The sequence below is a fragment of the Meriones unguiculatus genome, chromosome 10 (genome assembly GCF_030254825.1).
Source record: "Meriones unguiculatus strain TT.TT164.6M chromosome 10, Bangor_MerUng_6.1, whole genome shotgun sequence".
Taxonomy (NCBI): domain Eukaryota; kingdom Metazoa; phylum Chordata; class Mammalia; order Rodentia; family Muridae; genus Meriones; species Meriones unguiculatus.
In genome coordinates, this window is record NC_083358.1 from 84,039,444 (window position 1) to 84,067,337 (window position 27,894).

The 27,894-nt window shown below is 37.7% G+C and overlaps 1 protein-coding gene across 3 annotated transcripts in view; it reads left to right on the top strand.

The window, feature by feature from the left end:
- Positions 1 to 27,894, top strand: part of Abcd3 (ATP binding cassette subfamily D member 3) — a 57,350-nt gene that overhangs the window by 12,336 nt on the left and 17,120 nt on the right. For 2 of the 3 annotated variants that reach the window (XM_021655494.2, XM_060392806.1), the window contains exons 2-13: positions 3,371 to 3,407; positions 11,111 to 11,209; positions 12,161 to 12,249; positions 17,460 to 17,529; positions 18,818 to 18,915; positions 19,241 to 19,364; positions 21,015 to 21,071; positions 23,017 to 23,159; positions 26,321 to 26,390; positions 27,335 to 27,404; positions 27,492 to 27,589; positions 27,686 to 27,777. In XM_021655494.2, the coding sequence (XP_021511169.1) occupies positions 3,371 to 3,407; positions 11,111 to 11,209; positions 12,161 to 12,249; positions 17,460 to 17,529; positions 18,818 to 18,915; positions 19,241 to 19,364; positions 21,015 to 21,071; positions 23,017 to 23,159; positions 26,321 to 26,390; positions 27,335 to 27,404; positions 27,492 to 27,589; positions 27,686 to 27,777 (1,047 nt within the window). The remainder of the gene's footprint in view (positions 1 to 3,370; positions 3,408 to 11,110; positions 11,210 to 12,160; positions 12,250 to 17,459; positions 17,530 to 18,817; positions 18,916 to 19,240; positions 19,365 to 21,014; positions 21,072 to 23,016; positions 23,160 to 26,320; positions 26,391 to 27,334; positions 27,405 to 27,491; positions 27,590 to 27,685; positions 27,778 to 27,894) is intronic. The other variant, XM_060392805.1, reaches the window with a different exon arrangement.

Genomic DNA, 27,894 nt, shown 5'->3' on the forward strand with positions numbered 1-27,894 from the left:
CGGGCAAAGAAGACTTGTAAGATAGAGTTGCTGGTTAGCTTGTTATCCTGACTGGCACAGTGTAAGACGGAAGGGAGGTATATTAATCACTTTGTCAGCACGAAGGAGATGTGAGGAAGGACCAATCTGACCTTTATTCCAAGAAGTCAAATGACAGATGGTTGTGAGTGGCCATGTGGGTGCCAGGTCCTCCCTGAGAGCAGCAAGTAGTCCTAACAGCTGAGCCTTTCTTCTGGCCCTGATTTATTTTTATTTGTATTTTAATAATTTATTTAATTTTATTTTATATGCATTGGCATGAGGGTGCCAGACCACCTGGAACTGCTTACAGACAGTTGTGCTTACAGCCACAGCATGTGGTTGCTGGGAGTTGAACCCAGGTCCCTTGGAAGAGCAGACAGCGCTCCTAACCACTGAGCCATCTCTCCAGCCCCCTGATTTATTTTTGAAATAGGCTCTCATTACATAGCCCAGGTTGGCCTGGAACTCACGCCTCAGGCTGCGATTATAGGCGTGTTCTGTGACTCTTGCCTCAGAAGACTCCTCTTAAGCAACAGCAGTAACATGTACAGACAGTGCGGTGTGAGGACATGCGAAGTTAACAGCGTGCAAGCGGGAGGTGCTCAGGTACTTGTCGCTTCAGTCTAACCTGGTTAACGATAGAGCACCTCCAGCCGTAGTCAGTGCTTCGTGGCACCTGAGCCTGCTGGGGCGGGACCCAAGTCCTGGGCTGCCTCAGTACCGCGATGTAGAATAACTAAACATCCTCATGATGTGAAATAAAAAAAAAAAAAAAAAAAAACCAGCACAACTACTGATAGGATAAAAACAATCTAGTTTGGTAAGTTTTCGTAGTTATGCTTTAAATGAGGAAAACAATGCTTTATGCTCAGTAACTGTTCAAACTTTGAAGTTATCTGTTTTGAGGAAATTTTTTTCTTATAAATTTTTTGGTGTGTGTGTGTGTGTGTGTGTGTTTCTCAATTTCTCATCTCTCCAATGCATTACCTTTTTTTTCCCCTTTATTTTCCCTCTTGATAAGGTGATCAACTTCGGAAAACTATGTTTTTCTAGGAAATTATACATTCCATTTAAGTTTTTAAATTACTTTATAAGCTGTCCAGAGACAAAAGCTCCCTGTTTTAAATTTTAATTGCTTTTTGCCTTGTGCTTTTGTATTTCTTTTATCTTCTTAGCTTTGAGAGAGGGTCTCACTGTGTTGTGGTATAAAAATAGTCGCACAAACCATTGAGACTCAGGTATCAGTTAGATATGGATGGTTTGTTAGAACACCTCTCCAAGCTGAGCGATCAGGGCCACAGTAAGGACTCGGGAGCCTAACTGTGACCTCTGCAAGGTCTCACAGCAGGGTTTTTATAGAAAGATAACCGAATGCAAGAGACATGGGCAGTACAAATCAGTATTACGTTTTTGGTGAACTAGACAGAGTATGATTAGCTAACTTTTAGGCTGACTGGTTCTAGGTGAGGTGAGTGAGGGTCTTCCAGAGTGCAGCCCAAGTGCAGTCGAGTGCAACGTGGTATATGGATAGATAAAAGTGCAACTAGAATGTAGCCAAGTGTGAGTTATGACTATTGAATCTTTGAAAGGTCAGCTATGAACAGCTGCTTCCAGGAAGCAGGGTTGAAAAGCTTAAAATTTTGAACAGAATTTCACCCTAGCAACAAAATGGAAGCTGACTACAAAGATGACTACAGCTTTGCCTCAAATAGCTACCACAACTGTGTACCCCAGGCTGGCTTCCTGGTCCTGACTCAGTCTCCATGGTTTTGGGATTTAAGGCAAGTACAGCCTTTTGTGGCCTATATTCTTCCTTTGGTATTGGACTACCTGGTGCTTTATTTCCTGAAGAACTAGCTCTTGAGTTTTTATTGCTTAAGGTTGACAGTTTTTCTGTGGATTGTATTTTGTTAGGTCAAATGAGAGTAAGGTATTTGCTCTGAACAGAATGCTGTGGAAACTTAGAGAAAGTGGTTGGGATTGCTGATTGGTGGTGGATAAGAGAGAACGGGCACCATTTCAAAATTCTGATTCCATTTCCCTGGCTTATGTACCCACAAGTAGAATTGCTGGATCATATGTTAGGATTATGATAATAATCCTACTTGTAATTTTTTTGGGGGGGGATCTGTGTTTTCTTTTTAATGATTTTATTTACATTCTTGCTGGCTGTACAAGAGTTCCCTTTTCTGTATATTTTTACCATCATTGTTATCTTTTGTTTTTCTGGTAGTAGCGATCCTAGTAGGTATCTCATTGTAACCTTTAAAAATGTATTCATTGGTTCATTTACTCCTTCATTCATTTTTATTTATGTGTGTACCTGTGTGTCTCTTTGAGACAGCTAGCTTATTTGGTTACTTATGTGGTTGAGGGTGTAGAATCTGAGCAGTGTGCTGGAGGAAAAGTAGGTTTTTCTAGTGTGATGGCTAATCTCAGTTGTCAGCGCGACTGGTTAGAAGACAGAATCCAGAACTGTCTATGAGGGCATTTCTGAGGGGATTCACTGAGGTTTGACCTGCTGTGAGTCTAAGAAGCACCACCCAACAGACTGGGAGCTCAGATGGCACAAAGGGGTCAAAGGAAGCTCACTGTCACAGGCCCTCTCACAGCCTTCATGGTGCGTGCTGCTCTGCCATCATGCCTCCCTGCTGTGCGGGACTGAAGCCTCTGAAACTGTGACAAAATCAGTCTTTCCTTGAGTTTCCCCCCAACCTCCAGGTGTTCTAAGTCTCAGCACATGCAGCTTTGTGTCAGCTTGTTAAAATCCCATTGGCTAGCAGTCAGTGTGATCAGGCTTTGATTCAAGAGTGGATAGGTAGATTGTCACCATACTGTGGGAAGATTTACAGGAAAAAAGTGTACATGATGTGTGGGAGTTTACACATACACATGCACTTACACACATGCACACACACACACACACACACACACATACATGCATACGCACGCACACATACCTGTTCATACTAATAACCTAACATTTAATGATTACTTTCTCTAAGCAATACTAGTACAGATTAAACATGTCTGCTCCGGAATTATCTGAAATAATGAAACTTTTTGAGCATCCTGGGTTATTGTATCTGGTAAAATGTTTATAGCAGATATTTTAAATTAAAAAAAAAAAAAACCTGAAATCTGAAACACTTTGGGGCCCAGGCATTTCATGTAGCAGACTTTAAAGAGGCAACTGAACTATTCTTCATGAATGACTTTTGCTTCTCTTGGTTATGAAAAAAGAAAATGACCATTTGAAGAATTTTATATATTTTTGACATCTTAGAATAATTTTAATTATGGAAGCATATAGCAAATAAAGTAAAGCTCTTTTATTTTTCCTTTGCAGTAAGAAAAGTGGAAAACCGCCATTACAGAATAATGAGGTAAAAAAAATTTAAATAATCTACTTTTGGGGATGGTTTGCATTATTTAATTAATTTTGTTGGATAATTTTGAATTAGAATTGAAGTGAGAACTTTAGAGTTAGAATGCAGTTTTTAAAATATCCCTTCCAATCTACTACATATAAGAATTTTATTAAAGGAATTCTCTTTAATAGTCCCACCTAGTGGCTTCGAGTATTAATTGTATCAATTCATGGAAAACACTCTTCTAAGGAGACAGTCATAACTGTTCAATTTAGCCTGTGATACAGTTTGCTGGCCATGTGGCTTTGCTTTGCTTTTTATTGAGACAGTATCTCACTGTATGTATAGTTTTAGATGGCTTTAAACCCTTCATCCTCTAGCCTCAGCTTCCTTAGCGCAGGATTTAACATATGTACCACTATGATAAGGAACGTTTTCTTTAAATATTTATCATATGACATTTTAATCTTTTAAAATTTCTGTATACATGCTCCTGCACTTAACGTAGAATTTCCTTAGACCCTGTGCTTAAAATGAATGTAGTTACCTATAGGAGGTTTAACTAGCATGAGATACATCAATACTGTCAAATTCATGGCATCAGCTTTGCTATTGAAACATTGTGGTGAACATTTGTTAAAGAAGAAAAACAAAAACTAAACCAACCTCATGGTCTAGGGGTTATTTTAGTCTTGTAAGGGTCTGTTTCTTTAAAATAGTGGTTTTAAAATATAGTTGTATCTCAAGGTAAACAAAGTAAATTATTCTCAACATCATGGACGTGTCCATTGTACTTGTGAGTTTAAAGAAAAATCACCTTTTCGTATGACTTAGTTAACCTGGAAAGGAATAGAGTGCGATGAAGTTGCATAGGAAAAACATGCCATGACTTTGACTGTCCTTGTGGCTGAGGTGATGACGTGGCGTCATCTTGTGTGTTATGGTGTTTTCAGTCAGTATCAACTGAATGTTATTTCCCTTAAAGCCAGCCAGATGTGATCAACAATAAAGGACCAACAACCTAAATTGTTTTTCTTAAAAATTAATTTTCTCCCCTAAAAACCATGCCTAGTAGCACTCACTCCTTGTACCATTGTTTTCCAGCCCTCGCAACCGCTGAGCTTCTGTTTGTCTATTGATTTGCCTGCCTTGTGGCATTTCATATTAACAGAATCATTCAATATGTGTGGTTCTTTAGGCCTTTCACTTAGCATGATGTTTCCAAGGTTTCTTCATGTTCTTACTGTTTCCATAATTCACTCCTTTTTATGCTGAATAGTATTCTGCTGTTTAGGTTATACCACCAGGTAAGGGATTTTTACATTGCTAACATGAGCATAAGAGATACACCCCATACAGCTGTGGGTGTACCAGTTTTGAAGTTGGTCTATGGTTTTATTTCTTTTGGAGGTCTACAACTTAGTGTGGCATTTGAGCTGTGAAGTAACTCAGTTGGCATTTCTTTTTTTTTTTTTTTTTTTTTTTCAAATAAATGTTATTTATCCCTGTGTCAACTTACTGGCTTTTACGTCTGTACTATTAGTATAGTTTTGAATGTAATTCTAATACCTACTATTTTATTAACATATATTACAAGTTTAATTTGCCTTCTTTTTCTTCCTTAAAATTATTGCTAGATTGACCAAGCACCAAAGTGATGATTACCCTGTTACATCCTGTAAGCTCCCCGCCACCTGTTTTCTCTATCTCTGTCTCTCTGTCCACTGTGACTGTATCCAAGTAGCAAAACTTGTATTTCTCCATGAAGGCCACTCTCCCCACCCCTCATGTAGACTACGCTGGCCTTGAACTCACAGAGTTTTATCTACCTCTGCTTCCTGGGTGTTGGATTTAGAGGCAGGCACCACTCTGCCTGACCTTCTGGTGATGTTTTAAGATAAGGATGAAGTTAGGAGGACAACTTGAGGGAGATGGTTCTCTGTTTCCACCAGATGGGTCTGTGGGTTGGACTCAGGTATTGTGCTTGTTGGCAGTTTCCTTTACCTACTGAACTCTCTTGCTTGCCCTGTATTAATTTTGTTGTTGTTTTTGCCATGTGGTCTTATTGTATGCCTAAGTCCAGACTTCTGATACTCTGTCCCTGTAATCTCTCACCTCTAAATTGTCTATCTGCAATGTATCTTAAGTTCAGCTAATTTCTTTCCATTTATTTTGTATTTTCCCCCTTTTTTGTGTTAACATATAAAATTATTTGTAGGTTATATAGTATAATCAAGGTCGATTTAAGTTTAGTAAGCAATTCATAATTGAAAGGATACATACTTAAACTCCACTTGTATTAGGTACTTTTGGTTGCAGTGGTAAGAGTTACAGAAGGAAGAGTTTATTTAGGGTTACACTTCTAGAGGGGGAGTCCATAATAGCAAGGAAGGTATAGCAGCAGGCAGCTAGAGCGGGAAGCTGGCTGGTAATGTTTTTGCCACACAGGATGCCAAGAAAGAGAAAACTGGAAGTAGGTTGAGCAGATATTCTCAAAGCCTGCTTCCAGTAACTACTTCCTCCAACAAAACTCTGCCCTCTGCAGGCTCCAAACTTTCCCACCAGTACCACCAAACAGGGACCAGGCATTCACATAACTTAGCTTATGAGAGACATTTCACATTCACAGTTCGATAATATTGCATTGGCAAGTTGTTAGGATATGCTAGGATGAAATGGGATAGGAAATGTCCCAAATATCAACAGTTGAAGGCTCCAGATGGCAGATATGGAGCTCTTTGCTGATCAGAATTTAATTTTTTCCCCCTAAAGTGAGTGGTATTCATGAGAGAAAACAATTAAAATTTTTTGTATTGAAAAAATATATAGTTTTTGGGATAACAAATACGGTTTTCATAAGGTAAAATTTAAGGAGTAAAGCTGCTAGAACTGTTAGTTGGTTAGAAAATAGTACAGTTTATTTTAAAATACTTAACTTGATGTCACACACAGTATGAAGGTACATACTGCTGCAATTTGGTATTTAGCATTCTTTGTGCTTATTAGTGTGTGGCTATGTGTATACCTTACAAACAATGTACATAGAACTATTTTACATATTTAGGAGTTTTATTGATTTACTGGTAAAGTGAAAGGCACACCATTCTATGTTTTTTTAGATCCATCCACGTTGAAAACAGAGTCCACTTAATGTTAATGTTGTAGCTCAGTTTTTGAGATAAAGTTTTACTCTGTAGCTCAGGCTAATCTGAAGCTTACTATGTTGCTGAGGCTGGCTCTAAACTTGGGGTCCTCCTTCCTGGTCCCGAATTTGGATGACAGGTGTTCATCATCATGCTTGCTGTAAGATCTATTTAATATGTTTGTCTGTTTTATAAGTCGCTGCTCTCTAATTCTACTTTCTGTTGCAAGGGTGTGAACTGTTTCCTCTTATAGTAAGGTCCCCGTAACTTGTGTAGAATGGTTTTGGCTTTATAGTATTATTAACTGTGCCATTTCCCCACTAATGTTGCTGAATATATGAATGGGGATACCTGGAAGTTAAAATTCTTAAAATAAATTTGCTAAATTATTTTATATTTTGATAAACGGTGCATAATTGTTACAGTTTGCATGCTCATTGACAACGTACAGCAATTTAGTCATTACTGAAATGTTTTTATTTGACTGTTTCAAATAGCGATTATATGCAGTTTTTATACTTCACTTTTCTAAGTTGGCTCAATAAGCGTAGGAGCTTCTCATTGGTCCTTAACTTCATTGCTTTTTATTTTCTTAGTTGTATGAAATTTATTACTTCAACTTCTTAAATGATCTTTATCTAATGTTTTATTTTCTTTTATGATTTTCATGTTAAATGTATCACCAGAGTTTTTAGGGTTTTTTTTTTTAATACTGAAAAATAGTTTGTGACAAAATGCTGAGGCATCATAGTGAGACCCTTCCCAGTTAACTGCTGCTTTTTAGTTTTTTATTTGTTTGCTGTTGGCAGCAAACTTCCTGAGTGCTGGGGCTTGCACCGTCACACATGGCTTAAACCTGTGTCTGCCTGTCTGTGTCTTTGTCTTCTCCTTCTTTCCCTCTCTCAGTTGGGTAAAATAGTTTAGCTGCTAAAATTCTTAAAGTGCTTCATTATTCTTTCATCATATTTATTTATTTATTTGGTTCCTTTATAGTACCATTTCTTGGGGTCAGCTAGAAATAGGTTAGTCCTAAGTTTCTGCAGGTAGATGGTCATTTTAACTCAGAATTCTGCTTACATTTCAAGTCGGAAGCGGGAGAGGCTATTGAGATAACCGTGTAGTGAGTACCGACTGTAAGTGGAGGAGGGAGGGCGGTGGGAGAAGGGTGACTTGAAAGTAGGTAATTCACTGTGATGGCTGTGCAATGCTTAGCCTGTTTTCATCCTGCCTTTTCGTAGTTTGGAGAAATAAAAAGAGGTTTAGGTTGAAGTTATGAAATTTGGCTGCAAGAGAATGGTCTGGCTCAACTAATAGGCTGAGTAGAATTTTGTCTGCCCTTGTTACTAGTAGGTCACTGTCATTTGGATTAGAGCCTGGAGGAAATGTTGAGTGGATGAAGTAGACTGGGCCTGTAACTCACTAGGAGGTGGTTTGCAATTGAGTTAGTTACTTTTCTTGCTGTGACAAAATGTCTGACAAGCTAAGGAAGAGTTTTCTTTGGCCCACAGTTTGAGGGTGTAGTCTGGGTAGAAAGAGAAAGAAGAGTCTGGCTTGAGTGTGAGATGCTGGTCACACTGCACCTCAGCGAGGGAACAGACAGGTGGATTCTGGGGCCCAGCTCACTTTCTCCTTTTCTTCACTTGAGACTTCAGTCCATGTAGTGGTGCCACCCACAGTTAGCGTGGGCCCTCCCCTCCCCCCAGATAATCTAACCTGAAGACTCCTGCACACATGAACCCAGGAGTGTGACTCCTAGGCAATTCTACATGCTGCTAAGTTGACCTCAGTATTAAGGATCACAACTTCCTCTGAAGACAAAAATGCAAATCTGATCCCTAGTTCTGTTTAACGCTGTGCTCAGACTTCTGTATAGTGTGTGTGTATGTGTGCAGGGGTGTGCACACCCATATGTATGTGCCAGGACATCTTTGTGTGTGTTGGGGGGAGGGGTTGTGCACACGCATATGTATGTGCCAGGACAATTTTGATGTTGGTTGACTTTCCACCTTTATGTGTGTTGCTAACTTGCACAAGTTCCCTTACCTTCTGCCGGCCTGGGATTTCCTTTATTCTATAATTCTGAACTATACTTACTGCCAATTAGGGGTGTGTTTCTGTGTGTTCAAATGTACTTAACACAGTGTGCAAACTAGGAAGGTAGTTTATGTTTTTTTTAACTTAATTTTAATTTATTGTTTATTTACTTAAAATGTATGAGTGTTTTAGTATCACATGCATGCTTGATTTCCACAGAAGTCAGAAGACAGCATTGGATCTCCTGGAACTGGAGTTATGGATAGTTGTGAGCCATCATGTGGGTGCTGGGAACTCGGGTCCTTTGCAAGAGGAACAAGTACTCTTCCTGGCTGAGTGGTATAGCCAGCCCCTATTTAACAGTCATTTAGCTCTTGCTTTAATTAAAACATTTATGCAAATGCTTGTGCAGTAGTAGTTGCTCTATCAAGGGCATTTGTTGTGACTGTGGGGATCTGGAAAGGGCTGGGCCAGGTATTCTGGGGTAGCTTGGGGTTTTTAGGTTTCTGTTTCCTAGCCTTCCAGTCTAAGAATAGTTGTTGATTATTAACATTTAATATTGATTTATGTTTTAGTTAAACAGCAGTTATTCCTAAACCAGCTATGTACCTAAATCACCACAGTGACTAGAATTTATTTAATTAACCTAGAGCACAGTGCTGGACAATAATTACTTCATCCTAAATCTCCAAGCCTACATAGCTTCCCCCGTTTCAGATTTCCCTCATTATATGTGCTTTGTAGGCATAGCCTAGGTCTGGTTCATTTCTCCTGATATTTCCGGGTCCTCTCCTTGGATCTTTTCTCCTACTCTCTTCCTTCTCCTCCCGTCCAGACCAGGATGTCTCATCCTATCCTCTCCATTGCTCAGCGTTGGGGCTGGTTGTTTTTATTGGCAGTACAGAGAACAAATGGTGGCTTGTTTACACAAACTTGAGACAGGTGATGCAATGCCATGGTTAGATTGAAACCAGATAGTTGGATAGAGGTATCAGCATTTGAATGAACAAGGGTAAATTGTATACATTCCACAAGAACATTTTACCAGCAGATAATAAACACTCCTCCGAAAAGCTGTAGATGCCACTTTCTTTTTATCTTTACAGATAACTGAATTTCTTTGTCCTTGCAAAGATGACAACATGTCTCTAAGGGAAAAGCCATTATATTTTCTCTTAAATCTCTGTCCTACGAACAGATTCTTGATCCTTCTGTGTCCTTTAGGCTATGTCGTTTGTAGCACTTCTACCTTTTGTCATTTGTGTTCTCTTCAGAATCTTGATGCTAAGGTGCACACCAAGCATCCTTCCCAGAACTGTGTGTGTGCACACGCAGGCTTGCTCTTCCTCATGCTTTACCCTTTCTTTCTCCATTTTTATCACTTTAAGTTGAGATCTTTCTATCCAAATTATTCTTTTTTTCTTGACTTTGGCTAGCCAATCTGTATTTACTTCTAAATTTACTTTTGTCTTTATTCCCTTTATTACAAATGAATTGCATATAGTAATGAGCTTAGGAATTTATGAGTAAGAATCTGCATAGTGGAAACATAATATGATAAATCTAGTAATCCAGAAAGTGGTTTCTCTTTTCTTCTTTTTTTTTCCTCTTCTCTTCTTTTCTCTTCTCTTCTTTTCTTTTTTTTTTCTTTTCCTAGACAGGGTTTGCTGTGTAGCCTTGGCTGTCTTGGAACTCACTCTGTAGGCCAGGCTGGTCTTGAACTTGCTGCCATTATATCTTGAGTGCTGGGATTAAAGGTGTGAGTCACTGCTCCCCAGCAAAAGTTTCTTGAAATTTGGGAAAATCATGTTCAGGACGTCTAAAAACGTTTTTATTTATCAAGAAGTGGAAGCTAGGGGCACAGGACAGTTTGTGTGTGTGTGGGGAGGGCGGGGGTAGACACCTACCATGCAGGAGATCTTGGCTTTAATCCCTGTCACTGCAAAAGATAAAACAACCAGTAAATACTTGACCACTTCTTGCTCGGCACTTCTCAGAGTTTCAGCCACGCTGGCCACTTGTCGCTGAGTACTTTGACATGGTTGCTTTCACTTGCTTTATATTTGCTAATGCTCTTCTCTAAGAGAGATACCTTATTTCTCTTTTCGCCTTTTAGGTAATTCTGTTTTCTTGAAATCTTTTTGAATACGGAGAGCTGCTCAAGCATGCATTATAAATTCAGCTGTTCGTTTTAATAGTTGTCTGTGCAGTTACATGAAATATGGCTCTGTGATCACTATGCATCAGTTACAGCTGTCTTAAATTTGGTTCTGTATCATTGTGGTTTGCTGCAGCCCTCTTATGAGTGGTTCTGTAATTACTTTCATTTGTTGCAGCTATCTTAAAATGGTTCTATAATCACTGCATTTGCTGCAACTCTATTAAATTTGGCCCTTTAATCATTGTGCATTTGTTGCAGCTATCTTAAAAGTGACTGTAATCACTGCATCTGTTGACAGCTGTGTTAAATATGGCTCTGTAATTACTGCATGTTTGTTGTAGCTACCATCTTAAAAAGGTCTTTTTCCTCTCTAAATGTAGAAAGAAGGAAAGAAAGAGCGAGCTGTGGTGGACAAAGTATTTTTATCAAGGCTCTCCCAGATCCTGAAAATCATGGTCCCTAGAACATTTTGTAAAGAGGTAAGTCTGAAATTACAATACTATGTATTCAACTTTCCATATTCATGAGTATTGAGCAATCAGTCGTAGCAATTCAGGTAAGAATTTTTTTTTTTTTTTGTGAAGAAAGAAGACTATTAAATTTGTCCCTAAATTATCACCAGTACTGCTGATGTAACATTCCTTACTCGTCACTTTTTAACACCATTTTACATAGTAGAAGCATACAATACTTTTTATTTTGATCTGCTGGATCATCACCTGCATGCTTCATGTGCTTTTATTTTATTTTATTTTATTTTATTTTATTTTTTTTTGCCCTTAGCTTTCATCCTCTCCTGTTTCTTTTGGTTTGTTTAATGTATTGCTCATGCCACATCTACTTTTGTTATTCTAGATTTTACCTTTCTCTCACTTCCTCAAAGCTAGAAAACTCTATTTGACTAAATTTGTTGCTTTTCTTGTATAACTTTTGCCTTAAAAGCTCAAGTTGAAAACTCTGGGAAAACCTGGATGGTATTTGAGACTTTTATTTAACAAACTGAATTTCATCTATTCAACTTCTACAAAATTTTAAGCTTTGCTTGTTGCTCAATTAACACAATAACTATTACCAGTGTTCTTTATTAAGGTAGCGTATTTAAAATAAATAAGAAAATCATAGCATACCTACTCAGATAATCTTGTTACATGTCTAGTTTCTGCCATTGACTTTTTGTGTGAAAGCAAGTTACCTGATCTGCCTTTGGATTTTGGGTGAGAAAGACTAAATGATCTATAAGGTCTTTAACATATCTGTTATAATTTTAAGTTCCTTTTAATTTCTGGTTAAGACTTATTATAGATAAATGCACATTAAATGTAAATACATATTGTTAGAATAAAACTCTGAAATTTGAAACCAAAAACTTCATCAAGTTACTGTTCCTTTTAACATTCTGAGATGTATTTAGTTTACCTGGTTTATTTTAGACAGGCTACTTGGTACTTATTGCTGTTATGCTGGTCTCTCGGACATACTGTGATGTTTGGATGATTCAGAACGGGACACTCATTGAAAGGTACTTGTTCATTCACTTTTTTCTTATGTGTGTGAACAGTAGTTTGCCTTGTATTTAAGCATTGCCATTATAAGAAAAAAATAGGATAAAATGTACTGGTCCAGTTATGTGTTTATTCATTTACATAAACAGTTTTTGGGGTATTTTCTTTGTTTACTGTGATAGTGATGGGAGGGAGGTGTGCCAGTGAGCAGGAGAAACTCTGTATCGGGCCTGCTGAGCTGACAATGGGTAAGGGTAAGCCTGAGGCTGAAATGTAGCGTAGCAGTGCTGTTACAAGAGCAGGCAAGTATTGAGTGTCTAAGGTCAATAAAATGATATGCAGGAAAATGTCAAAACACTGGTGAATCACATGGAGTGTGCCTACTATAAGGAAAAAAACCCAGACTTCTCTGTTTCAAAAGTTAATTTCTTATTTTATATATTTCCAACATTATTGTAATCACTGCAATTGAAAATTTTGACTTTAAAGTTGAAAAATGGCAGTTGTGATATCTCAGGTTGTAACACTTATTAAGGAAGTTACTATTACAATATGAATGATAAGGAAAATTTTTTATTGGAATTCTGTCTGGCAGTGTGCACTGTTTTATCAGATATGTATTAAAATACATAATCTAAGGTAACTTTTTTGGATAATGTCCCCATACTTTTAAAATCTTCTAAAATAACGTTTTCCATTTATATCCTTCATCTTAGGAAGGATGCTTTACGCCTGTGTTTTCGGACTCATTTGTGTAGGAAAGTGAAAAAGTGTGCTTGAGATAAAAGTCCTTTGTGAACATGTGGGGATACATTTAATAGGCTTTTGAATCCAACCCAGGGCTCCCTGAAAGGATGCCTGTTTCTTTTTGTAGGTGTGTGGCTTTAGAGTGGGTTTGTTCCCTACTTGCTAGAGAGAAGTCACTTGTTTCTCTCTCACCGTGTTTGGTTGTCAGGATTTGTTAGTTATTGATCCTGCGTTTTGTTGGGATATAAGCTACCTACAGCATGTGCTTTGGTAGTTGCTCTCCTATACAGCATTTTCTTTGTCCTGCCGTTCTGTTTGCCCACTGTTCTGACTCAGCTCAAGGAGTTTCACAGTATTGTAAACTCTCCTCAGCACATAATGTAGGATTGCTGAGCACACCAGGAAACCTAATTTTACAGCCTGGTTTTCACCGGCATACTGTGCCTCTGTAGTTTCCTCTGTGCCTGAATCTCTTCTTGTTATTTTCCGTTTACTTTCTCATTTTGGTAGACACTGTCTTTTTCTGAGAAAGGGCCAAGGAAAGTAGAATTTTGTGCCCTTGTGGATCTGAAAATGTCTTTCTTCTATGCTCATACTTCATTGATGATTGAGCTGTGTTTATGCATTCCAGTTTGAAAATCCTTTGTCATCAGACTTTGAAAGTGTCACTTCTCAGCTTGGCTGCAGGATGTAGAATCATCGGCCTGTTTGAAGAATTACTGATGCCTGGGCCTCACTCAGGAGTTTCTGTTTTATGTAGCTGTCACAGTTTGGGATATCAGGTGATTCCAATTTGCAGCAAGCTGTAAAAACCACCTATCATGTCTGACACTTTAATTCTATTATCTAGAAATGTTCTCCACACTTATTTTCCAGATATTTTTGGTATAATTTTGTTTCCAAGAACCATCTTTTGTAGGGATCCTCATTTTTATAGTACTCATACTTTCAAGTAAGGATTTTTTTTTTTCATTTCTGAAGCCATTACTTTTTTTTCTCAGTTATTTTGTTTGTTTTGTCATTTAGTACTCAGTATTCTGTGTCCTATGGTCCTTTTTCATGTTAAAGAATTTTCTCAAGCAGCTTGTGACTCTTGGCTACAAATTCACACTTAAAAGTGAAAGCTTTAAAAAAAAATACATAGGGTTTGTTGATCATCTAGTCTCCATTGAATGGTGTCTGTAGGAGTCTTATGTGTCTGTGCATATGTGTGCATGTGCTGTAATATTTTTTGGTCATGCTCTGTTTATGTAAGCTGTAAGCCCAAGTAATTTGAGGCCTTAGTATTATAGATATACAGAAGACATTTCTAACCTTACACATGATTTGTAAAATTTCTTATCTTTCTATGATAATTTTATTTATAATTTTAAGTATATCTCCAATTGTTATTTCACAAATGACATTGTATTTATGTGTGGTAAAAAAAATATGCAGTTTATGCCAACTACAAATATTTGTATTAAGTATCTAATAGAATCACGTAAAGAATGATACAGAATTAAATACTAGTTTATCTCTTAAAGAATAGAATGAAAGTTTTTTTTTCTTTTAGATGTTATAAATCATGCTTCTGTAATCCAAAACAGTAGTTTTTTTTTTTTACACTAGGGATTTCTATTTTTTATTGAATTGATTTTTTTACATACTTACTAACATGGAACATTCATTGACAAAAGTGGTGGTATATAACTTCATTGATGATGATGGACATACGCCAGTTCAAAATTCTGTTAGTCATCCCAGTGTTCAGTTATAAAAATGAATTGTGAAACTAAAAAAAAAAAAAAAAACAAACATCTTCTATAAGTTTTCTTGGGGGGTTATTTTATTTAAAACAGTTCTTTCGGAGTTGGGTGTGGTGGCATATTCCTGTAATTCCAGTTTTGAGGAGTCTGAGACAGGAGGACTGCAAATTTGGGGCCAGCCTGCACTCTCTTACAAGAGCCTGTCTAAAATGAAATAAAAATTGTAATAATTTTTCACTGAGGGTAGGCATTGAGGCTCCAGGAGCCTATGCCATTCCTCATTAGTGTTCTTTCTTTCTCCGTCTCTCTAGTCACGACATCTCTTCACAGCAGCAGAAAAAGGAACTAACATAACTTTCTCTGCAGTACGTTTTTGAGCCTCAGTCAGATATGAGACTTCAACGCTTGGTTAAATACACATATTTATTAGTTGCTTAGTTGAAAATAGTGTAATTATTGCAGAAATTTTTTATTTGAAAAATTAACACATTTTTTGGTTCAATATTAAAGTTACATTGTGAATGAATTTGTCTTTTCTGTTTTGTCTCTTCTAAGTAGGTCTAGAGTTTCCAGGAAATTTGTTAGCATTATTGATGTGCTGCCTTTTATTCTCCTTCGTATTTAAGACTTCTTGTTAGTAATGGCCAAGTGTGTAGAATGGGCAAATTGTAACAGGACAGACACCTGTAAGGGTGAAACTATTCATGACTGTGGCTGCTTCGTCCAACTATACACACATTTTATTTTCTTCTATTTTGCTATAAGCATTATTTTTAAAGTACCAAACAGTCTTTATAAATGTCCTTGAATGTTTGGGGGTAATAGTGACTTGATTACTCTTTCTTAACTGTTTCTCTTTTGCAGTGGAATAATAAGCAGAAGTGTGCCTTTATTCAAGGAACCGTTTTTTAAATTTATAGCAGCTACTCCATTGGTAAACAGGGCACAACTATGCATGGATGGCATGTGCTGTGCCAAAATGTTATGTATAGTTTCAAGGGTTTCACAGCTTGGGCAGCACTGAAGCGCTTTGGTTTTCTGTAGTTTGATTCAGTTTTAACTGGATTGTAGACGCTTTTTACACTGTCCTAATTGCTTCTTGTTTCAAGTAGAATTATTGCAAGCGGTATTTTTGTACTGTAACATTTTTTTCTTCTAGTTCAGCTTTTTAAAAGACTAGTATTGCTTTCTCTTCAAGAATGATGGAAAAGTTGTATATTTCATTTTTTTTCTGCTAGTATAAGGTAACCTTCCTTAAAACTTTGGTTTTTTTTTTCCAAGAAAATAGGGCATGCTGTAAAGCCCTTTAGATTTTTATATATTAAAAATTTTGAGAAGATCTTTGCTAAAGATGTTTCATAGCTTTATTTAATCCAGATTTCCCCGTTTATTCACATATTTACTCATAAAAAAATTATTTACTTATCATATGCCAGTCAGGTATTTGGGAGATCTAGGCGAATTCTCAATATTTATATAATTACATTTGGGAATATTAATAAAAATTTTCTGAGAAGAAAGTTGTGTAACCATACATGTATATCTCTTTAACAAATATGTATGCATAATAAACTCCTATCATCATGGCTTTCAGGCTCTTATTAGGGTTTATTTTTATTTTATGCATATGGATTTTCCTGCATGCATATGTCTGCACAGTATGCGTGCTCGTGCTTGCAGAGGCTAGAATAGAGTTACAGACAGTTGTGAGCTGCGTGGGTGCTGGGAACCACACCCAGAAGAGCAAGTGCTCTTTACTGCTAAGCCAGCTCTCCAGCCCTGGATTTCAAACTCTTAAATGAAGTAGTAGAACCCTTATTTTAGATTATTAGTATGTATTTTAAAATCAGGTAAATACTAAAGCAGACAAAAAGCAGGTAAAAGAAGAACTGTTCTGTTGAACTGTGTCGAGGAACCTGAAGCTTTCACAGACTGATTCTGATGCTTCTCATGTGCTAGCGAGTCTCAGCAGTGGATAGCCAGGACCTGTGGTTTAAGTCTCATTACTCACCCTAGAATTTCTTTCTTTCTTTTTTTTTTTTTCAAAGACAGGGTCTCAGTATGTAGCTCTGTCTGACCTGGATGTCAGTATGTAGACCAGGTATCCTCAAATTCCCAGAGATCTATCAGCCTGCCTCTTGCATGCTGGGATTAAAGGGGTGCACACACCATACTTTCTTTTTAGGTAAACCTTTATTAGAGTCTAATTAGGCTGTCTTGGGCTACTTATACTCCATTGATGGAAACATTGCATAGTTTCAACAAGAACTTCAGGACCTACAAACCTACACTGCTTACTCTCTGGCTTCCAAGCTGGCTGAGGTAGACCTCCTTACTCTTTTTACCATCATTAGTTCAGTGAGAATCAAGGATGCTAAAATATTTAAAACAAGCAAATACTACTTCGGTTTATCTGTAATGTCCCAGAATTCCTGGGTGCTATAACTCAGAACCTTGCACATGCTAACTAAGTACATGTTTCTGGCTCTAATGTCTACAGTGAGTACATCTGTAACCCTTAGCTACCATTTTTCTCCATCTTGTCATTTGCATAGTCCAGTTCAAGCAATCTGTTAAAATGTTTCAAAGCTAGATATGTTTATAAGATTTTTTTATATTTTTCCTTACCAATGATCTAGTAGCAATCCCCAAGAATGGTTTTAGAGTTCAAGGTTTTCTAGTGTTACATTTGGCTTCTTTGCAACTAATACATTGCATGTGCTGGTTTGCAGTGGCATCATTGGTCGTAGCAGTAAAGATTTCAAGAGATACTTATTCAACTTCATCGCTGCCATGCCTCTTGTAAGTGTACATCCTTAGAACTCTTCTTTGGGAGAAATTTAGACCTCAATAAATCTTGAATTTGAACTTACTAACTTTAAAGATTTGTGATAATAAATTCTAATTTTGTGGCTTGTAGTCTTAATTTTTTTCAGGGTAAACCTTTATCCTTACCAGAAATTTTAAAGCGACTGTTTGGCTTGGTTTTATTTATGTTGCTGTGTGTTTAATACCTCCCCCATATATGTATGCCCCCCTCTGTTTTCTCCTTTTTTCCCCTCTGTCTCTGTCTTTCTCCCCTTGGTCTCCCTTTTTTCCTTCCTCTTTTCTTTTTTCCTTTTAACTCTTTCCTGACCAGGTTTTCCCCAGTGTTAGACCATATTCTGTTAAATGGCACTAGGACCCCTCTCCCACTTGGGACAGCTGAAAACATCTCTAGATTGTGATATTGGGAGTAAGATGGGCAAATCACCTAGGAACTATTGATTGAAAACAAACAGTTGTGACTTGAACCACCGTTAAAGGAGATTCGATTATCTGAATTTACTTAGAAATTAGTTTAACTTAAAACCTAAGTGATTTTCTTACCTTGGTCTTTAATTTTATTTTCATGGTCCAATAAGACTTTTAATTTTTATTAAAAGTCTTATATTTGGGAGGAGAAAAGAGAAGTTTGCTTGTGAAATCTAATTAAATTCTACTTTAATACAGTTGAGGATGGGCATACAGAAGTTTTAGACCTTTCAATTAGAAAATTAATATAGGTAACGAATCAAAGGTTAGAAATACTATATAAGAACATTTTTAATAAAGGGAGTTTAAACAAAACTGTGGAGAGGTTGATTTAATGGGATAAGTGAGTAAAGAGGCTCTAGAATAATCTGGAAAATAGCATATAAAACTCACACTTTTAAACCAGCGACTCGGGGACTGTGACTGGAACCCACTGTCTAGGCTGGAGAGTTGAAAGTAGAGCATGGGCTGTGACTTGAACTACAAGTGTCTGAATTGTACACTCTCTATTAGGTTGAAATCAGAAAGTTTTGCATTTTTGGCTACCCTGAAAGGGTCTCAATAATATTTTAAAATTAAGCTCCAAGTAAGAGTCCAAATAGGGTAATTAAGTGCATGTGGCTTAGCTTGTTGTTTTTGCATTGTTATAAAATTTAAATAAAACAGAACTGAGTTACAGTATGACCTGTGAATTATGAAAATCGAACTTGTGGATACAGAAACTTAGAGAGAAGTAAGTTACAGCTTAATCAGTAGATGTGGGAACAAAACCACTAATGCTTGCTTGTTGTTGCAGATCTCTCTGGTCAACAACTTCTTGAAGTATGGGTTGAACGAGCTCAAACTGTGCTTCCGAGTAAGGCTCACTCGATACCTCTATGAGGAATACCTCCAGTAAGTGAGACTCTGGTGTTTAATTAGAAATGTTTAACTTGACAGCAGTGTCCATATTAGACATTGTGCTTGTTTATTGGATTGTCTTCTAGGTAATTGGCTCTTAGACTAGGTGCACAGTGGAAGTGACCTGTCACTGACAGGGCTGTAGTCCTAGGGCTGCTTCAGCCGCCAAGTCACCCTTCCTTGGGCTTGCTTCCCATAGTGGACGTAAGTTAGGACAGTAGCCTGGTCTGTTTGTGTGCATGTGCAGTGGTAGCATCAAATGAGTATGCATGGTCTCTGTAACCTCTGTTTTGAAATCATTTTCTAATTGACATTTCAGAGCTTTCACCTATTACAAAATGGGCAACCTGGATAACAGAATAGCAAATCCAGACCAGCTGCTTACACAAGATGTAGAAAAATTTTGTAACAGTGTAGTTGATCTGTATTCAAATCTTAGTAAGGTAAGTTTACCTACTTAAAAAAAATGTTTGTTAGATTTGTTGAAGTTTGGATCTGAGCAAATTTATATAGAATTGATTGGTGGAAGGGAATAGCATAAAAACAATGCTTTTAAAAGAAAATTAGGATAGCTGTAATCATTTTAATTGTGTAATTAATTTAAAATCTTATTTCTGTGAAGTGTTTGATTTATAATTGAAATTAGTGTCATGCAAAAGTTTTATAAGAATTTTGCAGACTGGTTTTAGACTAGTGTTCTTGCCTGTTCACTTCTGGCACTTACTACAGGTTAACTTTTCAGTTTATAGTTCAGATTACACATCCATAAAATGAGACAAGGGACCTTTCTGTTTATCTTCTTCAGTATCATCCTATGTGAAGAATGTAACACGTGTGTCTGTGTGTGTGTGTGTGTGTGTGTGTGTGTGTGTGCGTGCGTGTGTGCGTGCGTGTGTGCATATATGTGGTATGCAACTTTAGGTGTCAGTTCTTGCATTCCACCTGGATTTAAGACACTGCTGTGTTTAAGCTAGCTGGCCCACGAGCGTCTGGTGATTCTCTCTGGGAGTTTCTCATCTCCCTCTCCCGAGAGGAGCACGCTGGGATTACAGGTGCTTGTGCTCGGTGCACAACTTTCCTGTGTGTTCTGGAGATGAGGCCCTAAGGGTCAGGCGCATGGTACACACTTCACCCACCGAGCCACTTCTCTAGCACCTCTCTCTTCAGGTTATTAATAGATGCATGAAGCTAATTCTGCAGAGAAACTATTGCATAGCCTCTCCTCTTGGCGCTTGAGCAAATATGCAGCTCTATAAGGGTCACACCCGCACTAGAGAAATGCTCCGAAAATAATTGCAGTGCACTGTAGTGCATTCTGTTTTAAACATCGGTTTAATTCCTGACTTAAATTCTGAATATTATTTTTAGCTATACATATAATTGAATTGAATCTTTAAAATATTTTAAGCTTCTTAATAATATGAAAGGGAAAGGTACATGTTAGTATGAGCCAATTCATAATGCAAGTATTTGTATTAGTACTCGTGTATTAGACTTCAATAAATAAAGTTTGTTCCTTGAAAAAGGTTAAAGTACATGCTGCTGTTGGAACACTGGTTGAATTGTTCTCAAAGAAGCAGTACTGTAGTGTGTAGAAACTTTGAGTATTAGATCATCAGATAAGCTCCGTGACTCACATGGTTACCTCATTTATGTAATTGTTGTGATAAGGTAACAGACTCAACCAGTATTACAGAAGAGAGCCCCGCCCATTTTACAGATGAGGTATCAAACCAGAAAATGCGTAACAGATTTGGAATTATAACTCAAATAATTTTGTTTAATGTATTTATGTTACTGTTATTAATGGGGAATTTTCCTGATAAAGTTAATCTTAGTGATAAAGAGAAGCGTTTCTCATACTTGATGGTCAACAGTCATTGTTTGGGATATCTCCAATTCAAACTTCTTAACTGTATTTTTTTGTGTATTCATTGATCTGCGCACTGTTACACTCTTATGCACAGTGAGAGGTGCACATATTATGTATTAAATAGTGAGTTACATTTTATATTTAACATCTTGTATTAGCTCTTAGTCTAGGCAAGCTGTTCGTAGATCTAATTTTTTATATTCTAATGTTTATTTTACAGCCATTTTTAGACATAGTTTTGTATATTTTCAAGTTAACAAGTGCAATTGGAGCTCAGGTGAGTCCACTTTTATTCTTTTGTTTGTATTTGTGTATGCACTTACACGCACATGCATTCACACGTGTGCACACACATGTGCAGGTTACAGGACAACTTGTAGGAGTTTCTGTTTTTCTCCTTACACCATGTGGGGTCCCAGGGATTGAACTCAGCCTTGCCAAAAAGTGTCTTTACCCGCTGAGCCCTGCTGCTCCCCTGTTCTGCACTTTACAGTCTGTAACATTGTGCTGTAATCTGTGTGAAGGGCTAAGAATGTTTTTTTCATCTCAGAAACATCTTCACATCGCACCTAATATGATCTGGTTATAAAATGATACTGCATGGGAGGCTTTAAAATAAGTACCCTAATTAGGCTTCTGAGCATCTTTACATGAGACGCCTGCATTTTCCCTGGCAGCAATAACCGGAAGTGCGCAAACACGTCGCGCACATTGAGCAAGCGCACTTACCGCTGCAGAGTAATGTCTCAGGGGAGATTGGCAGCAGACGATCTTCATAAAAAGGTAGAAGATGAGCAGTGTTCTCAGAATTAAGTACTAGTTTCAGAAGTGTCTGATAATGATAAGTCATTGTTGGCTAGTCTATGAGCCTTATTCTTTTTTCTCTGATATTTGTGGTGACGATTTTTTTTTCTTAGTCTCCTTGACATCTAGTTGAACAATTATTTTAATTTTTATTCCATTATGTATTTATATCAAACCATGTAACTGTTGGTGTTATGTACCTATGTATATGTGTCTTTTTATTCATTTTGTGGTTGATTGATAATTTACCTGTTTTTTTTTATTGATTTCCTTTTGTTTGAATTTCCTGTTTTTCTCTTTACTACCCTGTGATTCCGATTTAATCATTCTACTGCTGACTGCACTCTGAGTGAACAGACTTACAATGTTTCTAGTCTTTATACTATAATTTATATTTCTTATATTTTTCATATTTATATGTACAATTTTTTATCAGCACTTTAAAAATACAGTTAGCACCTCCAGCTGATTTGTTGTAGTTATTGAAATGTGTTCAGTCAGGTATTATTTTGAAAAATCTTGGTGCATGCCTTTATATACATTATACTAGCCATAAAAGATGAGTCAGTTCCTGCAGAAGGGAGATTACACTATGTTTAAAGAAGTAGTTATTCAGGCAGTTATAATTAACTATGAAATGTCCACTGGGGGAAGTTTTAAGGAAGCATTTACTGCCTGAAAGAATTGGGGCTGAGTGTGAACTCTTTTGAGGTGCTACTTTCATGTCCATTAAAGGTAAACTTGTCAGATGTAGGACCAGCCCTCCTGAATGGCATGTCAGGAAAACAGCTTTGAGTGGGGCAGAATCTGAGAGATTATGTAGAAATTAAGGGTGATTTTGTGACTAGTTGGAATTTCTTAAGATGGTCAGTGGGGTCATTTACAGAGTTGTAAAGTATAGAAGGTGAAAGCATAGTGTACAAGCAGGGAAAGGTTGATAACTTTCTAAGGAGTTGCCCTTGAGGTACCTGTACACCGTTGGGAGGAGGAAGTTTGGCATATAAAATGATGGAATTAGAAGTATAAACTTATTATGAGATGAGAGCTAAGGAAGGAACCTAGGGGAATATTAATATTCAAATAGAACGTAAAGCAGAGCTACGAGAATTGTGGACTCTCAAGAGAACAAGAAGTTGGGTTCCAGCCGAAGAGGGTTAGATGACAGAGAAGTAAGTGCCATGAGAGTGTTTAGGGGAGCAGTCTGGGGAGGGGATCTCAGGAGTTCCCGTGGATAACAGTGGAAGTGTAGAGAACAGGTGGCGTTTCCCAGGAGAAAAGAAAAGTGAGCAAAGGTCCAGCTCCCTCAGTCAGTTACCCAGAGGCCTTGAGCAAAGGTCCAGCTCCCTCAGTCAGTTACCTAGAGGCCTTCCACGGGTACCAGAGCCCTGAGCGCTGTGCTTCTCCTTCATCAACCACAGGGCCCAGCAAGCATGATGGCCTACTTGCTTGTTTCTGGGCTATTCCTAACTCGACTCAGAAGACCCATTGGTAAGATGACGATTACGGAGCAGAAATATGAAGGAGAATATAGATACGTTAATTCCCGGCTTATCACAAATAGGTAAGGATAAACATTCTAGAATAATAATGAAGATTTATTTTTGTGGATGTTGATATTATTTATATTGACTTGAAAGTCTAACAATATAGGTACTGAAATGGTGTGGATTTGTACTTGTTTTGAAAATAAGCATCATGAAGAATATTAGTTTTATAAAGTAGAACTCCTGAATATTTCAGGTATTCTTTGTTAGCTGTATAGTTTCCTTGATTTACCACTTCATATCTTCTATTCACTGATTTTCTGTGAATTTCATTTTAAAATTTAGTCATGATATAATTCATATTTGTTTGTACTTATTCAAAGAAACTTTTGCCTTAACTATATCAACTAGGTTAAAAAAAATCTAGACATTTTAAAGTTGCAACTGTTTTGCAGTGCTCAGAAATTCTATGTTTTCCATATAGTTTTTTGTGTGGAAAGGGGTGTTGGGAGTTGAGCCTTAGGATCTCTTGCATGCAGGCCAGAACTCTTCCATTGAAGTAATACCCGTAAATCTCTGGACAGTTTTGAGATCTAAAATAGGAAGAAAATAATGTCAGCATTGAAGTCATCTACATTAGCTCAAAATCTACCCTTACTACTTATCAATTATATATTATGTGATTTTTGCAAGTTATTTATAGCTTCAGTTTCTTGTAGATAGATAATTGGGTTGTTATGAGGATTAACTCTCTATACACGCTTCTGGCTCAGGTTTTCATCAGGAGCTAGGGTGTTCTGTAAACTTTCTTGTGTCTATCTTAAGTCAATGTTGAGGGTCCGAGTATTTATGTAGGTAGTCTAGAGGAAGTTACAGAACTACTTAGATTATTCTGTTAATAGTTTCCTCTTCTCTTACTTTCTGGTTAAAATCAGGTGAATTTTTTTTTTTTTATGGTGGAAAAAGTATATATTTAGAATTAGCCAGCTGGACTCAGTTTAGATGATCCCACTGTTGTTGGCAACATCCAGAGCATCATAATCAGGAGCCACCTGAAGGTACTTCTCCTTGTCTCCGACAGGCCTTATCAGGGTATTAGCTTGGGCCACATCAGTGTCATAGAGTTTCTTCATGGCTTATTTGATCTGGTGCTTGTTAACACTAGTGTTGACACCGACAGTGAACATGTGTGTTGTTGTCCTCTCTTTTCTTCATGGCTGACTCTGTGTTCAGGGGAAATTTGATGATGGTGTAGTGGTCAAGCTTGTTTCTCCTGGCTTTCGAGGGTATTTGGGCTGCCTTCAGAGACACACTGTCTTGGGCCATCAGAAGGTGGGTGACATGCAGATCTTCTTTTTGTGACTGTGGACACCTTTCAATTGCCTTCTTAGCTTCAAGGCCTTCACTTTGGCTTCGACTTTGGGAGGGGCAGGAGCTTCCTTCTTTGCTTTTGGTGCCATCTTGGTGAAGAGATAATGTGAATTTTATATGTAGTTTCATGCTCTATGGAGACAGGGTATAGTGGGTATAATCAGTGAAAAGGTATATTTATGGTATACTTTTACTAGAAGACAAACATGCCCCATAGTAGAGACAAAGGTTGTGTCACGCAAGAGCCCTTAGGACACAGCAGCCTCAAGCACGCCTGTGTCTCTTGCTGGGTATTCTCTTGGCTCTGCCCTGCCTTGTAAGCCTCCTCTTTCTTCTAGTTAACTGCTGTGACCACAGAATGGCAAAAGCACTGCCATGCTTCAGCACCAGAAACAAAAAGGAGAAACCGCTTCATGCTATTTCTTTAAGAGATTCTTTTCTTCCTCTTCTCCCTTCCCTCTTTTCTTTTTTCTACCCTAGTCTTTCTTTGGTCTTACTCTTCTTTGTTTTACTGTGTAACCCATGCTGGCTTTGCACTTCCAATTCTCCTTTCTTAGTGCACGCACTGACTACTGAGGTTTAGGTATGGACTTTGATACATATTGTGTGCCTGTGTGGTGATCCAAGTTCTCTCCTGCCTCCTTGTTGCATTCTGGGATAGAATTGGGCTTGTCAGGCCTGCCTGCTAGTGCTGCCTCGCCATCTCACCAGCCCCCACATACATTCCTAATGTGTCTAAGCTGTGCTATTTAGGCTTCCATGTGTGTATTTACTTTCTGGTGCTTTAAGAAGTACTTTGTGGGGGCTGGAGAGATGGCTCCTCAGTTAAGAGCACTTGTTACTTTTGCAGAGGACCTGGGTTTGATTCCCAGCACCCATATATATGGTGGCTCACAACTATTTCTAACTCTGGAAGTACTTTGCTTGGGTAGTTTGCATCATACTTATAGGACAGAAAGACTTACAAACTTCAGTTTAGACAGGAGTGATAATTTTAGCTGCTGGCCTATGCTGGTTATTTGACTTTAAAATTTTACCTAATTACATTGAGCCTTTTTCTTCATCTGTGTGGGACTGTTATTTGCTGCTGACGATTCTCGTGGCTCTTGTGGGCCCACTCATGCCCTCTGGGGCAGTGCTTATGTGTAGTATGGCACATCTGCAGCTCCTAGCGCCCCTGCAGCACTATCCCGGCTTCACTTGCTTTTCTGTTTTTCAAAGGCCAAATAGCAAAGCATCACTACTTGTATTTTTTTGTTGTTGTTAATTTTTTTTTTCCTGCTCTTTTTGGTTTAACTTGTGGTCTATGTCTGTCCCAGCCTCATCTTTCTCTATAACAGGATATCTTCCTCTTCTGCCTCATTTACAGTTGGTGAGCATTTACACACTGTGTTTGTAACAGCCTGGTTACATGTGGTAGGTTGTAGTCCAGTCAGTTGTTGTGACAGTAGGTTGTGATTCAGTCAGTTGTGTGCTCTTGTGGTCCTATAAGCTTTGCCAAGAACTGGATCTCAAGTACAGTCTTGGGCTTGGCTTATGACAGGTGTTCTCGTAGTGACAAGATAACCATTTATCATTTTTAATTCATTTGCTTTATTATTACTGAGGAGGGGCCTGCTACTGAGTGCTTTTGGAGGTCAGAAGACAGCTTTGTGGAATTTGTTCTCTCCTTCAACCTTTGTAAGGTTTGGGTGAATGAACTCAGGTTAGCAGGCTCACACAGCAAGCATTTTTACTCCCTGAGCCATCTCACTGGCCCAAGATGTCCATATACACATGTTTATTCATTGAACACTGTATTTCAGTTGCATTTCAGGGTGAGGGTGAGATAACATTTGTATTAATTACTAATTATTTTCCTTAACAGTGAAGAAATTGCCTTTTACAATGGGAATAAACGAGAAAAGCAGACAATTCACTCAGTCTTCCGAAAACTGGTAAGATAAATACTTGAGGGTCATAGGGTTTATATATATATAAACCTTTTACTGTGAAAGACAGGAGTCTGTATATTTTAAGTTTCCTGAGTATGTAGTCTCTGTTGGAACTATAATACATATATGAGTGGCTGTGGCTGTGCTAAGAAAAGATTTCGACAAGTGGCATGCTGGGTTTTGTGGCTCCTAGTTTGTTGACCTCATATTTGGAATATGACGGCTTAAGTTTTTTTTTGTTTTGTTTTGTTTTTTGTTTTTCTGCTTGGAAATTTTGCATTCAGATAGCTTTACTCATTCAGAAGACATTAAGTGCCAGGTAGGGTGCATAGATGCCAATGATACATAGGTGGTAAGTGTGAGGGCTGAAACCCTGCCTCCAGTGAGCTAATATTTTAATGGAAATTTGTGATATTAATACATATTTTTGTAATACTAAAAATTGTCTTAGGCTATTTCAAAAATTGGATTTTGGGCGTCTAACATGATGAGAGTTTTTAGAGTGTTCACTGATAAGAACATCTAAAGCCCTTTTCCAAAAGACTGCTGTCCACACACCAGCTTTTCACAGCGTTATTTTGTTTTGTTTTTTGTTTTTTTCTTCAGCCTTCAGCTCATGCGCACCTTATTACAGCCTTACCTTCTCTGACAAGCCAATTTGAAATGGCTTCTCATTCTTCCTTTTTGTTTTGGTGATTGATGAGCTTGGGTATATACGTGCTTGGCAGTATTGGAAACCTTATACTATTATGTGTAATGGAAACAATGTTGTTAGGTAAACATGGTTTGATGAGGTGTGTGTTTGACACCAGCTTTCTGCTCAGCATTGTGCTCGTGTGGTGTACATTAGAGACAGGAATCATAGCTACTCAGTATATATTTGTAAATTAACTGTGTTTCATTCTTAGTTTTTTATTTGTTAAAAATATACTTTCGTTCTCTGTCAGGTGGAACACCTACATAACTTCATTTTCTTTCGGTTTTCTATGGGTTTCATTGATAGCATCATTGCCAAATGTAAGTATGTTTTAAAACAGATGGTGCAACATGATTTGTGGGAAAAGTGAAGTTGTGATACTTAAAATCTTCACTCTTTTGTTCCAGATGTTGCCACTGTAGTCGGGTATCTGGTTGTCAGTCGTCCTTTCCTAGATTTGTCACATCCTCGACATCTTCATAGTACACATTCGGAGCTCCTGGAGGTAAAGTGAGAATTCTCATGAAGTGAAAACTCAAAATCAAGGCTTTGCTTTTATTTTAGAAATGTGAGCAAAATCTAATACTCATTTCTCTTTAAGGATTACTACCAAAGTGGAAGAATGCTTTTGAGAATGTCTCAAGCTTTGGGTCGTATAGTTTTGGCTGGGCGTGAAATGACTAGATTGGCTGGGTAAGATTTGCAATAATAAGCAACTGCATAGAATAATTTTTCAACATGTATTGTTCTTATAATGCTGGTACACAGTTGAGATTAAGATAAGTGAGCCACTGACATTCCTACTCTAGA